Source organism: Cimex lectularius, unplaced genomic scaffold (genome assembly GCF_000648675.2).
Source record: "Cimex lectularius strain Harlan isolate CLEC.00 unplaced genomic scaffold, Clec_2.1 scaffold344, whole genome shotgun sequence".
Lineage (NCBI taxonomy): Eukaryota > Metazoa > Arthropoda > Insecta > Hemiptera > Cimicidae > Cimex > Cimex lectularius.
Genome location: NW_019392996.1, coordinates 165,716 through 190,784, shown reverse-complemented (window position 1 = coordinate 190,784; position 25,069 = coordinate 165,716). Strand labels below are relative to the sequence as shown.

The 25,069-nt window shown below is 33.5% G+C and overlaps 2 protein-coding genes across 5 annotated transcripts; one reads left to right on the top strand and one right to left on the bottom strand.

The window, feature by feature from the left end:
• Window positions 1-1,987: 1,987 nt before the first annotated feature.
• Window positions 1,988-17,702, bottom strand: LOC106664117 (putative uncharacterized protein DDB_G0289963). Of its 3 annotated transcripts, none has more exons than XM_014389552.2 (7): window positions 17,419-17,702; window positions 13,270-13,363; window positions 12,468-13,192; window positions 7,353-7,559; window positions 5,009-5,125; window positions 4,580-4,640; window positions 1,988-2,691 (listed from the first exon to the last, which is right to left on the bottom strand). In XM_014389552.2, exons 2-7 carry the CDS (start codon window positions 13,358-13,360, stop codon window positions 2,540-2,542), a joined length of 1,353 nt encoding a protein of 450 aa, XP_014245038.1. In that variant the 5' UTR covers window positions 13,361-13,363; window positions 17,419-17,702; the 3' UTR covers window positions 1,988-2,539. The 3 variants fall into 3 exon arrangements, with proteins under 3 accessions (XP_014245038.1, XP_014245037.1, XP_014245039.1); XM_014389551.2 differs by having other exon boundaries at window positions 12,468-13,201; window positions 17,419-17,701; XM_014389553.2 differs by lacking the exon at window positions 5,009-5,125 and having other exon boundaries at window positions 12,468-13,201; window positions 17,419-17,700.
• A 2,999-nt stretch (window positions 17,703-20,701) lies between these two features.
• Window positions 20,702-25,069, top strand: LOC106664160 (TM2 domain-containing protein CG10795). 2 transcript variants are annotated; one of them, XM_014389614.2, is made up of 4 exons: window positions 20,702-20,783; window positions 20,848-21,059; window positions 24,367-24,448; window positions 24,662-25,069. In XM_014389614.2, the coding sequence occupies exons 2-4, from the start codon at window positions 20,870-20,872 to the stop codon at window positions 24,939-24,941; spliced, it is 552 nt and encodes a 183-aa protein (XP_014245100.1). In that variant the 5' UTR covers window positions 20,702-20,783; window positions 20,848-20,869; the 3' UTR covers window positions 24,942-25,069. The 2 variants fall into 2 exon arrangements, with proteins under 2 accessions (XP_014245100.1, XP_014245099.1); XM_014389613.2 differs by having other exon boundaries at window positions 20,750-21,059.

The following is a 25,069-nucleotide window of genomic DNA, read 5'->3' as shown; positions in this document are numbered from 1 at the left end:
TAACAGATAGCAGCAGCACCGGCGTCCAACGATTTTTGACCGTTATGTACACATCAATGTTTTAATCAAGTCTGGTATTGTTTCTAATGCCTAAGTTTAAAATTTTATTAAACAAATGAATAATATCGGAGAAGAAAATTAAGGCAATATTTGATATGCACATGTCCAAAGTGAAGAACACTTCTGTTTTAAAAGGAAAAAAGTACTTCTCGCCTTCGAAAATTTTTCACTTTTGCAGTTCATATAACAATTAGCCTCTAAGATTTTCAGGAGCCGCGATGATGATGCAAAGTCGTACTTCCCGTTAAAGGACAATATACTCCCTTGGCCACCTACTTGCACTTGCCCGCGCATCGCGAATTTTCCCTTGACTTTCGTGTAAATGTTGGCCAACGTCGCGTTCTCTTGTAAATCTGTGATTTCTGTTATAATCCTGATGACAACTCCTGCAAGCGTTTCGTTGATTGAAAGTAGGTCGGCCAAGCGAGTGACACCCGGTCTTCCGCGGTTTGCTTACTGAGTGGCTCCATTTTTTTTCGACTTATTAATAAATTTATTTATGTTTTTATTAAATTAAAATATAAAAGTACTGAGAGGATTGGTAGAGAACAGAGAACGCCCGGCTGAGCTGAAAAAATAATCAATCTTTAGTCGATAATCAGGCCAACTTTGGTAGAAAATTTTGGTCTTTAGTATTTAACTAATCTAAATTTTTCAGCTTCTTTTTCTTTCTCAAGCCATTTTTCCAACACCATCTTTAGCACACTGTCTGGTGTGCGTTGTTGAGGTTCATGTTCCATGGATGAGAGCGCTGTCCATTTTTTGACTAGATGATCAGCCTGTTCACCCCTTCTATACCTTCATGTCCTGGAATCCACTTCAAAGAAGAATCCACTTCTTCTTGTCCTGTTTCCTAGGGTCATTAGACTAGTTTGGACGCCTAACTGCCTGAACCATTGCGGCCACTGATGTCCCGTGAGGAAATGTTCCTTGATTATAAGTTATTCCTTGACTGAAAGTAGGTCGGCCAAGCGAGTAGCACCCGGTTTGCTTACTGAATGGCTTTTACAAGGGTATTTCCACTACCAGGTTATATGAGAACCCTAGCAGTGCCAGTGTTTTTGAATTTTTTTTTTTTAAGTAGTTTGGTTTATATGCCACTGGGTTCGAATCTGGAACCTTTACCTTACAGTGATGGGCACTATAACAAAGCCTAACTCGTGGCTACTGATGCTCCTTACATAGCCATATGAAACAATGTGGCCTTCTTGAAAATATTGATGACTCGAAAATCTTGAAAGAAATTGCGGACAATCAAGATCTACATTGCTTCCCGTATACTCGGTCGTCCTAAAAAGGACAATGAGGTTCTTCCGCACCTAGCCTATTCGGCCTTATCGGACGTTTTGATTCTCAAGCTGAGAGCTGACGCACCTCTGCATACGATAGAAGGGTGTAGACGTAGCTCAGCCCCGAGGGGCCAAGACAACCTTGCTCTCTGCTTGCCCATTCCGAGTGTTCGGGTCCGCATTAAGCATCGAACTGTATGCCGCACGCAAAGGGCTACCTAAGCCGAAATACATCAGCCTGGTCTCCCACGCACTCCCTAAGAAGAGAAGGCCACTCTACCTCCCAGAGTAGTGGGGCTGCCCCAGCATAGAAACTACCGGATCCGCTCCGGCCACGGGTTTATTTAAAGTGTATTGAGCCGAAGGCTGTGGGTTCAAGTCCCGCTCGTGACACTAATTTTTCATCTCAACCAACTTTACATAAAAATTATAAATCAATTTAAAGTCCTTACAAATGTTTGTTTACCCCGGGGTGGGATACGACCTCTCCTGTTGGGAATCCCCATATAAAAAATCATATGTGACTTCTTGATTTCAATAATTGACTTAAAAGATGGTTGTTCTTATTAAAAAAAATGTTGCTTGGAGAAAAATTCACACAAACAAAATTTTGGGATGGAAAAATAATTACAACTGAAAACAATTATAAATTGGTTATATTTTATTGTTCAACAACAGACATCAGCATAGGCGTTGTGTCTTTACATTTAAAACATTTCCACATCCGACATTATTTTAGCAATCTTAAGTGCTTTTCAAGATTACTTTAAGTACATTAAACAACGATTATTGAAAAATAAATAAAAATGATTTAAAATCTATTTTCTATTGACTACAAAATAAATAACTTACATCTTGATTCTACAAAAATAATACAACAAATCTTGTAACTGATTAAAATTAGAATTTAACAGTTTTATAAGATTATTATACAAAAATTAAAAGATTTAAATTTAAACAAGCTGGAAAGTAGTTCATAAGCGGAAAAAAGTTAAATTTTAAAATAAACCAAAATTAGCAGGTGAATTAATTAAAATAATTGTTCAAACATTCTTGCAATAGGATCAAAGCATCGTTTACACAAACTGGAAAATATCAACAAATATTTAAAGACCAATTCACCATGCATGATGTCTTTAACCATTACAATAACTATTTGTTTATTTACAACCAGTTTAGTTTTTTCAAACTCAATTTGCACTTCTATTGAAAACAATATAAGGTTTCTTAATAAACGACAAGTTTGGAAGGTTTTGTAAAATCTCTTCTGCCTCGGAACTAATTCTTTTTATTAATAAATTGTTAAGATCATACTCCAAAAAGTTTTCTTCTTTTGTAGCCACTGTAAACAAAAAACAAAACATTTACTAAAACACAAAATGATAAATAACAAGAAACATCACCCCTCCCACAATGCTACTCAATAAAATTATCAGTTTTGACGTTAAATAATTAAAATACACTTTGCTGTCTTAATATAGTTTAATATTCAAGGGTCCAATTAACATTAAGTTTAATTGACATGAACATCTTGGAACCATAGAGAGTTAGGGCGACAGAGATTGTGAGGGAGCAAGTGAGTGATTGAAAGATTCAGTGAGTGAGTGAGATTTTTGCATAAGATTAAAGTTAAACCATTTATGTATCGTGTCTAATTGACCACATTAATTATTTCAATTAATTATGCTTTTTATGTAAGGTCTTGGTTGAGATGAAAAAGTTAGTGAGACATTTCACTAACAGCTCACCGTGGCCATTTTCATAAGTCACTGAGAATTGAATCCTGATAACACATTTGAAAAATGGCAAAAAGGGGCAAAATGCGAAAGGTTGTAGGTTGAGATGGGGAGTTGGTGTCCGAGTAGATCGAATTCACAATACCTCACTTGTGGTTAGAGCAGCAGCGTATTGAGCCGAAGGTCGTGGGTTTGAAACCCACTCGTGGCACTATATGGAGATTAGAAAATGGGGATTTTATGTTCCCAAGTACTGAAGCCTTCTTATTGAACTTTTTTAGTTTCTTAGTTCAGTACAATTGACTTGATCCTTCTCTTTAGAAGTAATAGGTCATTGACTGTCATTGCAACCTCCATCACTATCTACAGCTCTTCATTAAGCTTAACAAAGTGAGCTTTTAACAGATCCCAAAGCTTTGTGAAGGGCTTCCATGTATCCTTCTGGCCTTGGCTTTTCCTCTCCCACTAGTAGGAACGAAGAAAGCCTTTATAGGCCTTTGCTCCGACATATGATTCCACTGTTTCTTTTTCTTCCAGGTGAAATCTGCACAGGCTGTTTCTGCTGCTCTGTGTCTATAAGGCTCTATAGTCTGCAGTGTCCAGTCAATGTCTGTAAGACCTAACAAAACCTTTATTAAGAAAAGGCCACTAGGAGGACTGAAGCTCCTTGTATTAAATTAAGTTGTAATTCATTTCTCTAAAGAGGCACAACAGCTGGGATTATCTTTGACCAAAGACTTTCATGAAATCAAAGTTGGTAGATGTAAACTCCTTTGTGCGAAAAGCAGAGAATAAACCCAAAAAATGAAAGAAAGAAAGAAAGAAAGAGAGAGAGAGAGAGAGAGAGAGAGAGAGAGAGAGAGAGAGAGAGAGAGAGAGAGCAAATGAGAGAAGATTGAAGAAGTGAGCACGAGAGTAATATAAAAGACCAAGACCAGCTTAGCCTACTTTTTGAGGCTTTCTATTGTTCAGTGAAACCCTCACCTCACTTCACTAACACATGAAATGTTAGATCAGTCTACATATTTTCTTTTAGTAAGTAGTACTAATGCCTACTTACTTACTTAAAAATGGACTTAAAAGTGGAATAAGCAATAATGAAAATTTAAATAAATTTTTAAAAACTGATTATTTAAGACAGATTGACAGTATTTTAATAGGTTTAACTTTTGCGTATAAATAGTAATAAAGCGCTGTGTTAAAATTGTTTTGCTGTACATATGTAAGTATTTTTTTAACACCCCTGTAATCCGTTTTTTTATTTTATTTTATTTTTATTTTTTGGACTACTCTCCTGCAGCAATTAATGAGAGAGCACTGCAGTTATTTCATTTGAAAGTAAATAAGCACCAGTTTATGATTTATCAATGTAAAATGTAACCCTTTCAAAAAACATAATAATAATAATGGAAAGATAAACATTTTGTTTAAATAATGTTAAATAAAAACAGATTTTTTTAAATTACAAAAAAAGAGAAAGAGAGAGACACTTACCGAATAATGGGTTAGTTAATCCACTTCCTTCCCAATCAAAATGAGCTTCAGGAACTGATGCCTGTAATGTGATAAATATGATTAGTTAAAAAACAAAAACAATTTTAAATTAAGGATACATATATGGTGTAAATAAACATTTAATATTTGTACATACCAAAATTCCTTGCAAAGAAAAATAAAGCATGCACTTACAAAATGACCCAAATAACGAATACTGTTTCTTATTAACACATGTACAAATGGAGATTAAAAACATACACGAATATTAAGACATTTACATATTACTGTTATAACACACGACTACAATAAAAAATGGAAAAAAGAAAGAATTAGCCGACTCTTTGTAGATTAGTGCAAGGTGGTCTTATGCGATACAATCGTTTAAAAATTTAAACCATCGTTTAAAATTTAAAAACAAAATCTGACCTTTGATACTAATTCAGCAGAACAACTAGGCTTGCCAAATTCACATGGTACCAGTCCTTCAAAATTCCTCCCTTCGCTTGCTAAACTTCTATGTGCTTTACTCCAAGGACCACATAACTAAAGAAATAAATGTGTAGTATTTAGTGACTGTTAATTAATGATTATTTAGAGATCATGAGATGCAGTCTGGTATGATGTAGGTTTAGAAAAACATTTTCTTTATCGTGCCAACTTTTCGATCTTCATCGAGATCATCTTCAGGGCCTGGGATTTATTAACCATGTTTAAAATATACAAATTTATACAATGATGTACACAATATAGAAATTTTAGGTGTAATAAAAATTTGTACTCACTCAAAGTGTGTGTTTTCTGAGTAGATGTCACTGACGTGTGTCGTGTTGAGAGCGTTAGTGAGATATTAATTTTTTGTTTGTTTGTATATGTTTGATTTTGAAGGAGTGGGGAAGGAAGTAGGGATAGAAATTCATTTTTCTGTGAAGATGGGGCTTCTTTGAGGTGAAAGGGCCAACAATGGAAAAAAAGTGGGTAATGGTTTGTTGTTTGGGCCTGGTCAACCTTTCAGGATTATTATAGATGGGATTATTAGGGAAAGGAGAGATCAATTATTGAAGATTTAGACTATGTAGAATGTAAGATGTATGGAGTGTAAAATGTGTTAGAACCACAAACAACAGGAGTGTGTTATAAAACAATCATTACACACCACACATGATACAATGACACAATAAAGAAAATGTTTTTCTAAACCTACATCACACCAGACCACATCTCACAATCTCTAAATAATCATAAAGAAATAAATTTTTATCTAAATTAAACTAACAATAACATTAATAAACAGATAACGTGATATCTGATGTGACAGTTAAACTATACATTGTTGGGTGTGTGCATAAGTTTTTTTGTTTTCAGTAAAAAAAGTCAAACTTTCATAAAACATAATTCCTTTGTTTTCTATAACATACGCCAATGTTCTGGTAGTGGAAATCTTCCTTTTTCTATAAGTCTGATGACTAATATGAAAGAAATTTGTATTAGTCTGATTTTCAGTGGTTTCGTTCAAAAATTCCCTGTGGTTGTCCAGGGAGTGGAACAAGTAAAAATTGAAAAGTAGCAAGGTCTGGAGAATATGGACAGTGGGTCATCTGCTGCCAGCCTCATTTAGCGGTCGTGTTCTGGGTGAATACAGCTGCCCAAGGCCTGAGGTCTGAAGTCATGGAAACAAGACTTTGCTCTACTCACCAGGGCTGGACTTTTTCTTTCAATGCAAACCCAAGAATGCTATACCTGGGCATAGTATACCTAGTTTAGTTTTGTGCTAACAGTTCTCAATAAATTACTCCTCCAATATCCCACCAAACAATCAATAGGACCTTACGATGATGCAATCCAGCTCCTGACATCGACAGTGGTGTTTCATTCTTGCAAATGGTGCTTGGGTGATTAACATTTTTGTCAAGGACCCACTTTTATCTTAAGTGAGAATAATAAACCCTTCAGATTTATTCCTATTCAGGTATGAAATGCAACAAGCTATGCTGTCTTCCTTGCTCCCAATGAGTTTCACAATATAACCCAGAGATCGGATTCTTCTTTCTAATGTTGTGCGGTGTAACTGAAATCTCTCTGACAGCTCTGCTACAGTTAATTTGTCCTTATCCTAACCTGTACTCAATTAGTTGTTACTTTTACACTTGTTGGTCTCATCTTTCATTCTCTCTCCATCATGAAAATGTTATCACTGTAAATTTTGCATAAATTTGACAGGCGTCCACCGCTCTATGCTCAAGATCGAATTTAGCAAGCAATGCCTTCAATGAATTTTATCTGTTTCACTTTAGGGATCAACTACCCCTTTCCTAACAATCTCATGTAATATGGCTTTTCCAACCTTAGAGCTAACAGGTAATAAATCGCCTTTATAAGGGTGAGTCAAATTAAAACAAAAACAACTTATACACACAATATATATNTTTTTTTGCTTTGAATATTTCCGGTTTTTGAATATTCTGAAATATTAAAACTAAATTAATATTAAGTTTCGAATAAGGCATTTGATTATACAAGCTGATGTTCATTTGTCCTATATACCACCAGAGGTTAATTATACGAACAAAATACCGTTACTGACATGCTAAAACGTACATGTGACATGTAAACACTCCTTTTTTTATATTTCCATTCCCTTAAAACATTTGGTAAGTTTCGACCCGGTAACATCTAAACTTATTTAAAAAAAAATAATACACAAACGTATAAAGCAAACAAATTTTATTAATGCAGTTAAGCACTCTCAAACATTAGATAAATTTGTACTCACTATATTCCTTGAATCAATTTTCAACGCACTTAGCATTTTGTGGTTAGAAGTCGAAGCCGGCCATGTGTATTTCAACGCTGGCGTATCTTCTAAATATTGAAGCTTTTGCCAAATTCTATTGTCCGTTATAATTTCCGTATCAAAATACTGTGATAAATCGACATCTTCACAAGGTACATCTTGAGGCCATGCATTTTCAAAAAGGTCCTGAAAGAATCATACGTTTGCACTATAAAATAATCTGCAAAATTATGTGTTTTTATAACATAAAAGTTGATTGAACACTTATCAAGAAATAAAAAAACAAACAAACCAAAAAGGTATGCAAAGTTAGTGGAATATTTGATGAATAATGAATGAGGTTAGGCAGTAATAGATTTTTTTCTTTTTATGCCAGCATGTAGCCAAGTGAACAAATAACCAGAAAATATATCATGCCATATCTTAATCTCAACACAAATTTTGATCAGATTTCCTAATTTATAATTTACAAAACATGCTATGAATTTTTTTTATTCCCAGTATTATCAATCTTCAATAAAATTACACGCAAACAGGTACAATATAAAAAAAAAACTTGAATTATTGATGTTATAACCGGAATATTAAACAATTGTTTAGTTTAAATTTCAGATTTTGCTACATAAAATCAAATAACATTTTTTTTTTCTAAAATTCGTTCAACACACTGAACAAACTCAAAATGCAACTTGACATGCGAAACCTTTTTCATACTCTTCTCAACAGTCAATTTTTTTTGCAAATTTTTAAGAGAGTACTACAGGCAGTTCAGACCTCAAATCTAGAATAATGTTTAATTTACATTATTTCACTCTGAGCTATTAGTTGATTTAATGGAACAAACGAGATTTGAAAGGTTAAAGAAAAAACAACAATAATGTTATTAAGAATGAAGATAATTACCTTTACATTAAAAATTAGACAATAAAAACCTCAATCATCATTCTTATAATTGAAAATAGATGTTTAGCAGCCTCTATCATTGGACTTTTTTACAGTAGACTCAATCCACAGGATACTGCAAGGTCACAAAATTTACTTTACTGTTTAAATGATTTTCATTTTTCTTTCCAACTTTGAAAATTCATTTACCACTTTTTTTTTAAAAATCTACATTACTTGATAATATTAGAATAATACAAGTATTCAATGGAATTAATTATTATTTTTAAGAATTTCTTGTTTTATAAAAACTTGCTATGATGCCAATGCAATACTAATTGTACATAATTTTGTTTGATTGGAATGATGCTCCTATAATAATTATATCGTAGTTTCGTCAAGTTTTCAACATATATTACCTCATCAGGGCCTAAGTTGATAAATTATTTATATTATTTTTGAAGTAAATGGGAATGCCTGGAGGGGGGGGTGTTGGGTCGTCGGGGCTCGCCTCCTTGTCTGTTCGAGGAGTTGCTCAGCCACCTTGTCATAAAATACATGAGATTATGAGTGTTAAGGCTGAATATAACCGTGGAGGTTTTTTTATTTAAAAATAATAATATCATTATTATTATTACAGGGGCATCGGTAGCTACAATGGTTAAGGCTGCTTATCAACGTCAATTCAAATCCAACATACAAATGGGATTTTTTTCAAAAACACCGGCACCCCTGGGGGTGCAATAAATATATTGGTTTTGATATGACTGCTGTTGCAAACCCCCTTTAAAAAAATTAATTAATTAAAATAATACACAATACTAATTTGTTATCTTAAAACCTGATGATGACATAATGTACAGGGTGTGTAACTTCGTTCAAGATTAAAGTTGAACTCAACGAAGTTAAACTAATTTTTCATATCAACCACACTTCATCTAAAAATTAGAAATCAATTTAAACTTTCAGAAAATATACATTGATGAGTATCTTGCTATCTGAAATAGCTAAACTCCTAATCATATCTCATAATCTCGGAGAATTCGATTTTTAAAAATTTATCTTGTAAGAAACTAGGAAAAAAAAATTTTTGTGTCATTTTTAAGTTAAACTCACCCTGTACCCTGACAGCTTGGTGAAACAATAATTAATATATTATTGGACTTCTTTCTGATCCTTCCAAATAAAATTATCAAATTTACACCAATCCTAAATAAGTAATTAATAATTATAACCAACATTTTATATATATATATATATAGACACATAGATATAGACCACAAAATTAGTGAATTTAATAAATATTAGTTTCTGAATTGCTAGAGTTGGAATTTAATCTATTAAGAATGATAGATTTTCAAAATATCTCAATGTTAAATCTATAATTAACAGACAAATTATAAATTGTTTTACAAATAATTTTTCAACCCATCTAATGTGTTGTAAGATTTCCTCATGTAGTCTGCAGGGAGAAGAACCTTTTAACTGATCATCTTGGTCTACCTATCCCACCTGTTTTGGTATATCAGATAACTTTCAGATTCTCATCATGTTCAGTAGTGGGTTTGTTGACACAATGAATATGGCAGACCAACCCAACCAACTAAAATGAAGAATATGAATTTTATACAGGGTGATTCACAAATAATGCGTCAAACTTCAGGGGGTGTTTCTACACCCAAAATGCAAAAAAAGTTCCTTTTAACTTCTCTTTGATTCTCCATAATAAGGGCAACATTTCTGGGGGGGGGGGTTCCCATAAAAGGCATAATACATATATTTTACAGTTTGCATCTATTTCAAGAGGGGTGAATTACTCTGACAGGAACTAACAACAGTATCCATGACTGGTATTGAGAGGGGTTTAAATGAATAGAATTCTATTTATTTATAATTTTTTTCAAAAAAAAAAAAAAATTCTATTTTTTTTCCAGGGAAGGCAAAAATTGTCCATTAAGAGAAGTGGTTGCTATAGAAAGGTGTCCATTAAGGAGTTTCACTGTACCAGTATTTTTTCTTCTTTCCTTTGGCTCTAGTTCAAAGTATCCAAATTTCAAATGTAGACTGCTAAACTCCAAAAACTCTGCTCACTTTCCCCCAATGCCTCTCATTTTTCCAAATTCTTGTTTAATTTGCCCACACAATTTAAGATATAACAGCGTATTAATAGCCAAGGTTTTACAAAATTTGCACACTTTTATCTAAATAGAAAAATTCATGCAATGAAACTGAATTTTTTCTTTAAAATTTTACAAATAATTGCAATATTTCTAAAACAAATAAAATGGAACAGAACCTGGTAGGTATGTTTTCTAAATGTAAATTCAATTGGATTTTGAAAGGCACATTCAAATTTGGAGGAGGACCAAGGGTTCATTTTTTCACAAACGAAATCACTTTTATTATTTGAGAATTGGACAGGGAACAGAAACTTTTTTTGTTGCATTTTGGGTGTAGAAACACCCCATGAATTTTAACACATTCGTGAATCATTGTATAAAGCTAGAAACTGTTGCAATTGTTATGTACTAATGTAATAATTATATTTTACATAAACACTCAGAAAAAAATGTTTCTGAACACCTACCGATTTGCCCAAAATATGAGCTCCAAATCTTATCTAGGCAAACACTTTTATTTTCCAAGTCCCTGATTCTTACTTTGTGTAATATTATCTTAATAGCAATCATGTTTTGCAAGTTAATATATTAGCCTTCAATATTGAAATACCAAGGTCTACTCAGGATGAAATTGTTAGATTGTATAATCAAGGAAAATCATTTTAAAAATTGGAAAATTAATACAATATAATAGCTCCGTTGTATTTCTATAAGCAATAATTGGGTATAGCAAGGACTTTCCGTTTCCAGCAAGGCAACAACTCCAAACACATGGCTAGGCAAACCCAAACATATCTACCATGACACGTGACAAAACATTTTTGTATATTAATGGTAATAAAAATTAGGGGTAATTTTATGTAGCAATTTAATAAAAAAGAAAAAATGAAACAAAACATATAAAAGGGACAATAACATAGCGAACAACAAAAGGAGAAAATTTTGACAAATTATCTACACAACCTAATAAAAAAAATAAATAAATAAAAAATGTAATTTTATATTTATTTGGTTTATTTATTTATTTATTTTAATTAAGTTAAGTTAGAAAATAAATTTGGCTCAGGACGAAAAGTTGATTTATTAGATTAACCCACTCCCCTCTTTTTCACAGTCACCACTTTTTTTCCCATTTGGCATAAAATTTTTGCAATTTTGTTCGTTGTAATCAAAGAAAATGGTATACCACGAGAAAGCTTATTAAACAAAGAAATTGTTTTGAAATTTGCCAAACTCTACCATAATTTTTCCAAAGTGGTTGCAAATTTAGATTATTTAAAATTTAGCAGTTTTGGAAAGATTTAGTGTTTTTCTTCTTACTGAAAATTAAAGTTGCAGAAAGGTGCCTGCCTTCTTAAAGGAAATTGAATGCTCTTTTCAATGTTTTTTTTTTTTTATTACCACAAAAATAAATAGCTCAAGAGCTATGAATAGAATTATGACAAAAACCGTAGTTAGTTGAAAAAAAGTTGAATATCTGCGAAAGGGTTGAGAATCAGACCATGGTTCATACATACTTTTTTGTGGTATTTGAGGTGTAGAAGCTCCTGCGAACTTTGTCGTACAGGTAGTGTACTACCTTATATATGTACGTTGTTTAAATTCTGCTATGGCGCTCGTCACTGGAAGGTTTGAAACCAGCGGCTCTGCGTTTGAACCCGACATACTTACTAATGGGCTTTTTTTTCAAAACCACCAACACCCCTGAGGGTTCATATAATCACGTAGTAGAAATACCCTCATTAAAAATAAATAGTTCCAAATTTAAGGTTACAGTCAGAAATTTTCTTTATCATTTTATATATAACATCAGTATTTTCCTATTTGGATCACATCGAACCAGCTTTGATGAAGTTTTCTAATTAAATTATTGGCCTAAAAGCATGTGGTGTGTGTTTTTTGAATAATAAGCATGATTAAATATAATTAGTATATCCTTAATTTGTAATCACTATGTGCATATTTAATATATGCTGCATTTATTAATATTTTTAATATTAATATCTAAATATATGATGTGTTTATTAGACAAGCAGTTTATAAATTAATTCATATATCAGTTAAAAAAATAAATAAATAAAATAAAACTTACAACAGTTGGTTCCTTGTATGATGAAGTTGTTGCAACTGGTTCTGGAACTGAACTCGATTGAAAATCAGCAAAATCATCAAAGTCATCACTATCACCGTCAAAATCGTTTCCATCATTTTTATCAATGTGAATATCTTTATTACATACTGTTACATTATTTTCACTTGAACATTCAACTGTCCTCCCGACTTCTTCATTTGTCGAACTCAAATCTGTCGTAGAGAAGGGTTTGTCAGCAATTTCACTAGTATCACATTCAGAATCTAATTCGTAACCTGTACAAATAGAACTAGTTTCATTGGCATTTTGAATACTATCGTTTAACGACACGATGTCATGACTTTTGGTATTTTCTTGAATATCCGACTGTTTGATCTCATCGTCGTTTACATTATCAATGCATACACTTTCAGAAATGGAGTCATTTATAACTCCAGAATCACAATTAAAATCACATTTAAATTCTGGGTCCCCGTTATTGTACGCCACAAATTCTAATTCTTCAAAGCTAGCGTCTACATTCAATGGGAGCTGAAAATCATTTAATTCAAAATCCTTTGCAGTCTCTTTCTTTTCATTAATTGAATTTTCTATAGGATGAGAATTGATTTTGTTTATTTTTCCAGAAATGTTTTCGTCGTTGGAGTTGGAATGTAATATATTATTAATCGAAGAGAGTCCTCTTTCAATTGGCGTATTTATGTCACTCCCTCCATTTTCATCATCTATCGTGTCTAAAAAAGTGAGCCAATTTTAGATCTTTTTTTAAGACTAAATCATGTAAAATATTTTCAGCACATACCATGGACAAAGCTTCCAAAATCATCACAGTCGTCTTCTTCGTCATCGTCAATAGGTGGGGGTGTCCTTCTTATAAAAGGGGGAATATTCATTTCCTGATAAAAAGATGTAATTAATCAAACAAAAACTTTAATTTAATTTAAATTTTTAAAAATAATTAAAGTTTCAAAGTTCCTCATAAGCTCAACGAAGGTACTGAGTGTTTCTTTACAATTGACATCATCCTCGATAGTTTTTAGTATAAAATTAAAATAAATAAATACATACTAGTTGTATAAATTGGCACAACCTTTAAAAATGTCAGATTAAAATTTTTTATAAGTTTTGATCAAGGATGGCTAAAACGCTTTTCCTTGTGAAAGTAAAAAGCACAGGATTTTCATCAGATGACTAACACAAAGACAAAAGATAAAACAAAAAGAGAAATTTTTTCATGGCCATCTTGGATTTGGGAATTGAACATAATTGCCAAATTTTTCAAATATCCAACAAGGAAAAGGGTAATTTTCTTGTATTGACATTCTGTGGTGTGTTTTTTTCACACCTGAAGAAGGTCCAAGGATGGAGTTGTAGGTTAAAATAAAATAAGAGGGAGAAATTTGTTTTGACTATGCACCTTACCATCTCAACTTAATACAAATTAACTATTGATAGTGTAGTGAAACACAACAATAATCAAAGGAAAAAGAGAACTATGTATAAAAAAAACTCAAATGGCAAAAATAAAAAAGTGTATGTGGGTGTTGTTGTTATAGGTCTTTTTCACATCTTGAGATATCCTGTTGTATGAAGGGTGATGAACCTATAATTTGATCATTACTTGGTCTGCCTATCATTGCTGGGTTGGTCTGGCAGACGCGTTTCTGAGGCCCAACAATGAAGATGGCCAATAGGATATGCAGCTCGAAATGATTGGTAATAACAAAATTACAGGTTTATCACTCCACGGACAACAGTAGGAAATCTAGGGCTCAAGAATGATTTGACAGAAGCATATGTGGTGGTAATAAACCCACTTGAATAATTACACTGTGTAAAACAAGCCTGAATGTTTCAATAAATGAAAGGAGGCTCTTCATTTTCAACGTGGCAATTGTAAAATAGTCCCATAAACAGACTGAATGATTCCCTGGTTGCACTGTCAGTTGACTTGAGAGAACTGAGGCTCTCAGGTCAAATAATATACGTTTTGCCAGATAGTGTGCAATTACTTCAGTTAGTTAAACATGTTGTAACACATGGAAAACTAACTTGTATGGTGCCGTTTATAGAACAAGACAGATCCCTCAATCATGGCATGTAGGTATTAAAATTCCAGACAGAAAACTATTGAGGTTTGCATTAAAACCTAAAATTTTTATAAATCTTATTACAAGGGATTAAAAATATGGGTGGAGTCTGAACATATTCTTAATTTCAAGCCGGATTCAGAAAAGGATATAGTACAATTCATAATATTGGAAATTTATTAAATATTGTTAAAATTAAAACACAAAGAAAACACAGCAAACTATATTGCTTTTTCATTGACTTTAAATCAGCTTTTGACTACCCAGTTAGTAATGCAATTTATTACAAATTGAAAGAAGTCTTACGTTTATCGAATAAAATAACTGAAGTAATTAAAAGGTATTGTGAAAACATTCAATCAGCTGTATGGACTAAACAAGAAAGCAAAAGATTTTTTCAAACAAAAATGGTGTCAAACAAGGATATGTTTTATCCCCACTCCTGTTCTTATTACTTCTTGAAGATTTTTATAACTTTATCAAAGGCGGTGTATAGATCGGGACCAAAAATATAAGATGCTTATTATATGCGGACGACATTATTATTACGTTATTTTTGTTGATAATGAACTTACACTACAAATAATGTTAGACAAAGTGTACACCTACTGTCATTTGTGGAGCATGACAGTTTATGTAAGAAAATCAGCAATAATCTTTAAAAAAGGAGGGAGACTTGCTAAATATGAACATCAGAAATATGACAGCTAAAATGTAAACATTGTTACAGGGCTTTACAGTGACCCATTAGACTTCATTTCGAAAACATTTAAAAGAAAAAAAGAAAACCTGTAAACTAGGCCTAAGGACTGTATGGAATTTCTTCGGAAACAAAGATGATATGCCTCTTACAGCAAAATATAAGGTGTTTATTCTGTATCACGAGAAATTTTATGCTACGCAGCACAGATCTGGGGTTATCAGGAATATGAACAAGTCGGATGTGTCTAGAGAACTTTATTAAAAAATTATTCGGCATGACTAAGAAGTGTCCAGATTAAGTAATTTATCTTGAAACTAACAGATTGCCTTTGTTCATTTTTACTGTTTCCCTGCATATTAACTATATTCAAATGGCCCCTCAATGTTCAAGTCAGTCTTAGAAAGAAATTAATAGAAGAGATAATGGCAAAAAAATATTTTGGTACGACTCGTACAAATGTGTAAAAATGGGATCTGTTATCATGAAATTATATCAAGAAAAAAATAGTATATATAGAAATAACTTCCTATTAATTTAAAACTAAAGTTCATACAGGGCCTCATTTGGAGGAGAGAGCGCATGTATTTTCATCCATTATACAAAGCTATCAACACGAACCTAGGGGAAAACATATATGTAAAAGACAGTTCACAGAGATTTTTTATGTCTATAATAATGAAAACTAGGAGCAAAATGCTAAATTTAAATTGTTCATACACGAGAAGTGAGGGGAGACATAAGTGCTCTCTCTGCAATAAATGCAGATGAAATTGTCTTTCATTTTGTCTGTATCTGCCCAATTCTGAGGAACTACAAAAAAACTTTTTTATGTGCATTCAAATTAAATTGGAATATATTTCTCAAATTTTAAATGGACGAAATTGGCAGAACTATACAATTATGTAATATACACATTAAAATATAGAAATCAATTGACACAAGAATTTAATTATTAAATTAATATATTAACTATTTATTTATTACTGTTTGAGAAATGTTGTGTGGTTATTGTCAATGGTATTCAGTCTATTTATTTTGTGAATGTTAAATTGAGTACTGTATACAATATTTATATATTTATTTTAATAGTTGTTATGAGTTATAAATGGGTTATGAACATATATTAAATTAATTTATTAGTTACATTTTGAGGAATTGTTTATCTATGTACACTTGTTTATTGTATTGTTTTTTTTTTCTTTGTAGCTGATTTAATATAAGATTCAATGCCTGTTATAAATATTATATACATATTATGTGTGCTAACTTCCACAGACAGAAGATATCTAAAACGTATATATGCTTTTTGTACATTTCATATTTGTATGATGTATTTTGAGAAAAAATAATAAAAGCCTTTCTATTATATTTATTGTGGTTTAACTTGAGCTGCCTTCATTGATTATTCAAGATGAGGCTCTTCATTTCGAATCCTTGTGGATGAAAGGTGACAGGGATTATTTTCTCATTGTAATTCTTGCATGTTGACCTGAGAAAACTGAGATTCCAGTTCTCTTTTCTCTTGAAATGGCATCTGGTCATTTCGTCATCTTCAGTGTGTCTGCTTGATGATCTAAAGTTGGCGAAACGCCAAAACGCGTCTAACAGACCAACTAAGCAATATTGACACAACAAGATGATCGTCTATGATCAAATTGCAGGTTCATCACCCCTCAGACTGAACAATTACCTGGATGAACTGTCAGTTGACCTGAGAAAACTGATATATGTGTTCTCTTTTCTCTTGATATGGCATCTGGCCATTTTGCCATCTTTGGCATGTCTTCCTGATGATCTGAAGATGACCGAAACGCGTGTAACAGACCAACACAGCGAGCATAGGCGGACCAGGATGGAAATTATTGTTAATCAACACCAAACTAACCCTTAGTGACTGGCAGAACCTGCACGGTTTTTAGTTTCACGGTCGGTGATTTCTACGAAACGGATGGCAAGTCAGCGCGACAATAATTGATTTTTAACACCGTTCGACCACAAAGGCCAATAATACTGGAATGTTTTCATTTCAAGTTGTTTCAAGTGTCGAAGGTGAAAAAGCCAGGTGCAGAAAGAACTGGGCGTTCAATCAAATTTTCTGATCGGATTCTTCGGCAGATTGTTTTAAAAAAATGCGGAAATAAAACGAAATTCGACTTACATTCGAAAGAAGGAAGATTTCGAGACGAAGACGTTGACAACTCGGTCTAACAAGTTGGAACCACTTAGCTCGTGATCTTTAGCTTTTGATCCTGAATTTGTGTCGAGACATTTTTTAAAGAGAGGAATCAACAGACGGACGAGCCGCGTTTCAACGTCTTACAGAAAATTAAAAGACTTCTTTGATTCTGTGCCCCTGCTGTAAACATATGCTGTTTTTTATGTTGTTTCTTTTAATGTACGAATTGAGCGAGGTTGCAAGATGTCGCCACTGTTATAAGCCTCGAGTGAAGAACAATCCAGGGTGCCTCTTTTAAAGAAAAACACAAAAATCATACACTCCCATCCTGATTTAAATTTAACAGAAAATCTTTTTTGTTTTCCGACTTTTTTGTAAAAAATTAAGAAAAAGTTGCACGTCGACATTCTTGAGGTGATGTTATCTTCTTTTTGATAAATTCCTCATATGGCCTGGAAGGGGGTAACGTTTTCGCCCAGATTTAGGCACAAAACACACCGGATGTCAATTTCTTTGGCATAACATTCACACACATAATTTGTGAGCCGTGTTAGTGAATAGGGGCTTTAACCGCTCAAAGCCATTTTACATGTACACATCAGAGAAATAAATTTAGTTTTCAAAACTTCCTTAGGACTGAAGATGCTTTGGGCAGCCAACAAGACGCATCTAATCCTATAATACTTCCGAGAGATCATTAGCCAAGTTAGACGAAAAATGCTTCACTCCTCGCTCCATCTTGACCAATCCTCATAATAAACTATTTAAAAAAAAAAAAAAAAAAAAAAAAACAACACTAGTTTGAACCACTACCTCTGTCCATTCCACCAAAAGCTTTCAGAAGTCCAGTATATAATCCCGAAAAGAATGTTCAACTCTGCACAAATATCGACTTACATATCCATTCAAAATTGAGCTTAAGACTACTTCGTGTTTTGGCAGTACAGGGTCAGACAGTCTTATCCATCTCGTCGCTGAACATATCCATCTTATATCCATATTCCCAAGAGACAAGATGTTTGAGTTCAAGTAGAATTTCCAAACAAATTAAGTAACAAAAAATAATGAGTAATAGGGGGAAAAAAAACCTTCGTTGAGAATGGCACCATCTGCTGGTACACTGAGAGATCTAGAATGCAGGAGCCAGGAAGGTTCAAAGGCAGGAGTATTCAGTCTTGGAACCAAATACTCAAAACCCATGGGAAAATACACCATTATCTTCCAGGCTGAAGTCCATGAAATTGAGAGATAAACTCAGTTTAACTTGAACAAAGGGTTCAAAACCAAGAATTTAGCTGTCAGGTTAAATAGCCAAGCAGCCATCAAATAACTAATCAACGATGGTGCTGAATGCAGAACTAAAATAAACAAATTAGATATGCAAAATAAAGTCACTCTCTGCTGGTTCCCAGGACATGTGGGAGTATAAAGCAATGAGAGAGCAGTAGCCCTTGGAAAAAAATGGAGTGCTATACTGCTGATAGGTCTTGAGCCCTTCTTTGGCATAAGGATTCACACTTTCAATGAGTACCTTAGACAAAAAGACAAATTGAAAATGAGGAAACAGAGGAATTAATTCATTGGACATAAACAATCCAAGAACCATCTAGCAAATATTAGAAGGAAAGAATGCATTAAAGGAAACAAAAACTTCGAATCTTGACAGTTACTGTGTATTTAACAGGACACTGCAGACTGAATAGGCACCTGAAGAAAATTGGTATAATCCAATAGGACAGTGCAGATTCTGTAAAGAAGCAGAGGAGACAGCAACACACCTACTAACAAACTGTGGTGCTACCCATGCCCAAATGAGGAAGTGTTTTGGGATACGCAATATAGCCGTATAAGAAATTCAACCACTGAAACCACACCTGCTAATCAAATTCCTTGTCTAGGAATCACCGGTATTCTATAAGCACAGAACAGGGGATAAACATTCACAAAGGGTGCAGTGAATTACATCCCCCGTCATTACACTACATCTACATCTAACATCCACACTCACCGTATTCAGATTGCCAATTATTTATTATTACTATAAATTTGGAAACACGGATGTTGACAGAAAATTAGAATAAATGCAAATGTTTTGAAATTGTCTATTGATTCTCTTCAAACACACTTGATTGTGCTTAATTCATGCTTAATAGGTAAAAGATAAGGTGTATCCATGCAAATGCTTAGTATTCGATTGATTAAATGCCACAAAAAAATCATATGTTTTTCTTTTAATATAGCAATTTAGGTTTGTAAGTTTGGAGCCACTTCCTAACAACCTATTTCTGTCCAATTCACTATTTTTCGTGGTCCGCTTGACCAATTAATAAGATTCAATTAAATACAGTTTTAAGTTGAGATAAAAAAAGCCAGTGTCATGAGCGGGATTCGAACTCACGACCTTCGGCTTGATACGCCGCTACTCTACCACTTGAGCTATCATGACTTTGATCCCCTCGGGCACTAACTTCACATCTCAACCCCACCTTTTGAATTTTCCCTCCTTTTTGCCATTTTGTGGCCTTGTCTATTTACAGGGCTACTCTATTTATGAACCAAATGCATAATGCACATTTTTTCAGTTTGTACTGGATTGGCAAATCTATGTAAAAAAAGGGGTAATTGAAGTAGACTCGTAAATTTCTTTAAAGAAGATTATAGCTAAAGAGCCACAATTGTAGATTAAAATTTCAGATGCAAAAGTTAATATTTGACTCCTCTAGATGATCCAATTTGGACCTTGTTGTTTATATCAAGATTATGGTGAATTATCAAGACTATGACTATTGTAAATTCTGAAATAATAAAGATCTCTTGAAATTACAGAACTTTAAACACTGTAGTCGATCCCCTTTTTTGTCTGTAGGACATAGGATGGCCTTCTTCCATTGATGCAGCAGAGATTCATCCATATTCATTCATGCTATACATGAGATTAGATTATGGAACGTCTTGTAGAATTCATCATGCTTAAATAACTCTGATGGTAGGTCGATCCCAGATGTTTTATTGGTTTTTGTTTTTATTGCATCCTCATACTTCTGTCATTACGATATTTCTGATAAATTTTCCTAGCAGTCTTAGCTGAACTTTTTCTTTTTGCTGCAATAAAAAAACCTTTAACAGAGGCAAATGTAGTATTTTTTCTTTCATTTTAAATTAGCAAAACAGCTTATAAAAATACTAAATTTGGAACGGTAGTCCGTTTTTCATTTTTTATTTTATTTTATTTATTTATTTTTTCTTTTTTACTTTCTGAAGACTGAACGGTTACGGTGAACCGGATCTCGCGTGACTCGTTCGTTCGGCCGTCGGCTATTGATCAGACATGAGCCAGCTCATCAGCTGTACGGACTCTTCCTATGGACGCCCGTGGCTCCTCTTTGTAAACAATGCTTCTGATTATTTCAGATGAACGGTTGGAAGTTGAAATATGATTTGCCTGTTGACGGTAGCCCTGCTCGTCGTCGCCTCGGCACGTCCCGTCACCTCTCAGCAGACGTACACCGTGGAATGTTCGACGTTGCGTATGGGCCAGTACATCTGCCCCGATCCCGATTACGATCTCATCGACCCTAAAACTCAACAACCTCGAGGTTGCACTACGGAAAACAAAGCCAAAGGTAAATTTCTGACTAAATACCTCGTGAAAATAAGCCGAGTTAATTTTATCACCGTTATCACTGCCGTCATTAGTCATAATAATTCCTAGCACAAAGCCTCCAGATATGGGTTTCGATTGAATTGGTAGTTAAAAAAAGGTAAACAAATTATATGCTTGTATGAAGCACTGGAACCTAAATGCTGTTGATGATGATGTTGAGGATACCAGGAAGTGGGGTTTGTGCTTCCCAGGCACTGCAGTCTTCCAGCTTATTGTACCTTCCTAGTTGGGCGAATGCCGAAATGGCAAAGCCAAAAAAATAAAAAATACCTTTCTAGTTACATAGTTCAGTGCAATTGACTCAATCCTTCTTATAAGTATCAGGTCATTGACTGTCACTGCTACAATTTCATTCCCTAGGTTTTTTTCTGTACGTTAAGTTAAATCTCCATTGCCGTTGCTTCACATTCGAAGATGATATGGGTGGCTGTTTCTCCCTCCTCATTGCATAATCTGCGGATGGGACCATTGTTATATATGCCCATGGGTAGATGTTTTCTCAGATGCCATTGACCGGTTAATAGTCCTATCACAACTCTGAATCAAATGCTTGGTTGGTTCAACCCTTCTTTTCTGTACCATTTCGTTGAAATATAAATTGACTTTGAGAGATTTTCTCTTGGTAGATGCAGTTCAGTTCATTCTGATCATTTTCACTTGCAAGATGCGTTTCAGCTCCAAGACTGGTATGGATCTGATTTGTTCCTCTCTGATGGGAGTGTGGCAGGTCATATCCGACTCGTATTGAATCAGGGTAAATATACGTTTCCCTTTATTTTAATTATTTGAAATTTTAGAAGGTTTTCCTCATTCTGAAGTGTCGGAAGTTTATCTGCTTGTAAGCGAATGTAAGTATACCATGGAACGGGTTCTGGGGAAAGTTATTCTCGACCTCAAAAATGTGTCAGAATGTCTACTCTAGACAACCATAAGTATCAGGTTGTAAAATAAGTGCGAAGTGTTTTTTTTAATATGTTTTTTATATGTTAATTTTGTTCCACTATCTGTTGCCATCTTCCGTGTAATTTTGTAATTCCTGGCTCCCAGAACTTCTCATCCCAAACTCCAATTTCTGATGTTTCCGCAAAGTCAAACAACAAAGAAACAAACATTATATGGTGGAAAATCTCTTATGGTTACCCAATTCTGGTCATTATGGTCAATTGCTGGCTTAATAACTTGAATCTACTGGGGAAGTGGATCCTTATTACCATTACTACTCCCGGGCAGGATTGGGGCATAGTGAACATGTACACTGATGGACAAATTTAACGCACCACTCAGTTTATTTAGTTTAAAATTAAATCCATTATCTTTGTACATTACAGGTCATTAGAAGCTATCACAGTCAAAATAAACAGTAAATAATGCCTTGTTTACTTCATTTATTTACTTTTGTACTGATTAATCCCAGCTTAAACAGTTTTCAATGGTTCCAGTTAGGCATTTGAGTGAGTATAACAATGACAGGGCCATAACGTTATTAGAGGAAGGATAGAGGCAGCATAAAGACTTCAGTAGACTTTATGATGTCCATTAAAAAAAAAATATATATTTTCTTTATGTTTTTGTCTTTCTCTTCACATACTTCTAACCATGGTCATTTGAGTGGTTGGTATTTTTTCCATACATCGTTTTTTGATAGTCCATGCTTGGCACCCTTACGTCAGCGTTGGTGTCACGTGTGTATTTTTTTTTACCATTTGTCTCAATTAGTGTTTATCAATTTTTAAGCCTTATAGTTTTCCTGCTTCTTCCATCTGTCTCAATATCTTGTCCACCTTATGCGTGGAGCTTGTAAATACAACCAGGTCATATATTTATTGGCAGTTCAGGCTCAGGAAAATTTTCTCGAGTATGCAGTTAAACAAATTGGTAACATCGAGTTTTCTCGTTTGATTTCTTTACTTACCTTGAAGTAGGGTTCTTTATTTTCTGTTATGCCCTTCTATTGGAGTAGTTGTTCCTGATAAACGGGATTCTTCTACCCTTGTGTTAAAGTAACTCATGATGGATGTAGTCAAAAGCTTTTTCATAGTCAGATAAAGGCTAATTATTTATTTTTTTAATATTTTGTGTTGTTCACCTATTTCTATGATTGGGTTCGTGGGGACGTATACCGTAGCTGAGAATCCAAGATGAAAACCTGCCTGTTCAATTTACTGGCCTTGAGATGGTCTTTTAATATCCTAAGAAATATGATAACGTGGAAGGGGGATCGGTGGCCACAACGGTTAAGGTGTTGACACGGTTTATATCACAATAAGGTAAATGTCCTGGGTTCAAATCCAGCGGCACTGCATTTGAACCCGACATAATTCCAAAAAAATTGTTTTTTTACAAAAAGCATCAACACCCTGAGGGTTGATATCTCTGCTGTTGCAAACCCTTGTAAGAAAAATAAATAAATGAAAAACCTGTTATTAGCTGATTTTTGATTTAGTAGAATTTTTATTTCCGTTATTTGGGATTGCTATATCTACTACCTCTGCCATTTATTTTGTTTTATTAATTATGAGGATGTCAAGTTTATTGTGACTGATGGTCATTAGTTGGTTATTTATTCAAGTGCAAGAGATAATGAGGCTTTTAACCTACATAAAAGTTTGACAAACAATCATAAAAACTCATGTTTCATTTAAAAACTCATGGGTGATTAAGTCACAGTAGCTCAAGTGGTAGAGCATTGTTGTTTTTATCCTGAAGATTGTGTCAAATCACACCTATGACACAGATTTTTCATTTCGAATAATATGGAAATGACAATAATAGAATATGATGGAAATTAAAATCAAATAAAAATAAAATCCCCAGTATTTCCTTTTATTATGTATTAACTGTATTAATATTTGTTGGGTTTTCAACGTACTCTGAGGGCAATAAAGTTGTAATTTTGTCGTTGCTTATCATTCTGATCTGTTTCAGTACAGCATTTTCAGTGCTGCATTTCTATTAATAATTGACACTAATTATTTTCATCAAGAAAAAGAGTAAAAATATAATAAAGTGAAAAATTAATGTAAGCATCTGCTGGGTCAAGATGTTAATTTACTTACCTTTACTGAATTTTGGTCTTCTCTTATCATCCTTACTTATTCTCACTGTTATTTTGATCTTGTTGATTCCTTTGGATAAAACTAGTGAGAATAAGTAGACCTGGTTGATTCGAGACAAGTCTTATCAGCTTAGAATGTCTCACAATTTTTTTTCTTTTTTCCCTCCTCCTTTTGATTTTTTATATTATTTAAATATCTATATTTTTCCAGTCACTTGTAGAGCAGCTGATGGAATAAATTGTAACGAGACGAATAACTCGACATTCAAAAAAGATATACCCTGTAAATGGACGTAAGTACCTCACAACTTTTATTATTTTATTGTTCTTATAATCATCTATCATTTCTGTAAATATTTATTTTGTAATTTTGTGTTATTTTAAAGTACAATGTCGATCAAAAGCTATCCCAAGTATTTCTAGTATTAGATATTTGAGGGAAAGTTAGATTCTGACATGTTATTATTTACTTCTTACAAAAGAATACATAATTGATTTATTTTTAGAAATGGACACTCGTTTGAAACAGCCCTACTTTTATCCATTTTCCTTGGAATGTTTGGAGTCGATAGATTCTACCTCGGATATCCTGCTATCGGTTTGCTGAAATTTTGCACTCTCGGTTTTATGTTTTTGGGACAACTCGTCGACGTTATTCTTATAGCAACTCAAGTAGTCGGACCTGCTGATGGATCTCATTATATAATTCCCTATTACGGTTCTAATATTAATATTATAAAAAGTGATAATTGGACTTACAGATTGCCACAAAGTGATTGGGCTTAATGTACATTTAAAAAAGGTTCGTGTTTGTTGTTATTAACTGATTGTTTTTATAAATAATATATTAGATTTGTAATTGTTAATGATGACATGTAACTTATTAATAAAGTTGCAAGAGCTCAGTGTTTGTA

What these genes read in the sequence shown, in the direction of transcription:
- LOC106664117 (XM_014389551.2), bottom strand. Translation starts at nt 13,360, where the DNA reads ATGAATATTCCCCCTTTTATAAGAAGGACACCCCCACCTATTGACGAT. An exon ending in TTTTGGAAGCTTTGTCCATG is followed by an intron (nt 13,202 to 13,269) that starts GTATGTGCTGAA and finishes TCACTTTTTTAG; the next exon opens with ACACGATAGATGATGAAAAT. An exon ending in AAATTGATTCAAGGAATATA is followed by an intron (nt 5,126 to 7,352) that starts GTGAGTACAAAT and finishes TTATTTCTTTAG; the next exon opens with TTATGTGGTCCTTGGAGTAA.
- LOC106664160 (XM_014389614.2), top strand. Translation starts at nt 20,870, where the DNA reads ATGATTTGCCTGTTGACGGTAGCCCTGCTCGTCGTCGCCTCGGCACGT. An exon ending in TACGGAAAACAAAGCCAAAG is followed by an intron (nt 21,060 to 24,366) that starts GTAAATTTCTGA and finishes ATATTTTTCCAG; the next exon opens with TCACTTGTAGAGCAGCTGAT. An exon ending in GATATACCCTGTAAATGGAC is followed by an intron (nt 24,449 to 24,661) that starts GTAAGTACCTCA and finishes ATTTATTTTTAG; the next exon opens with AAATGGACACTCGTTTGAAA.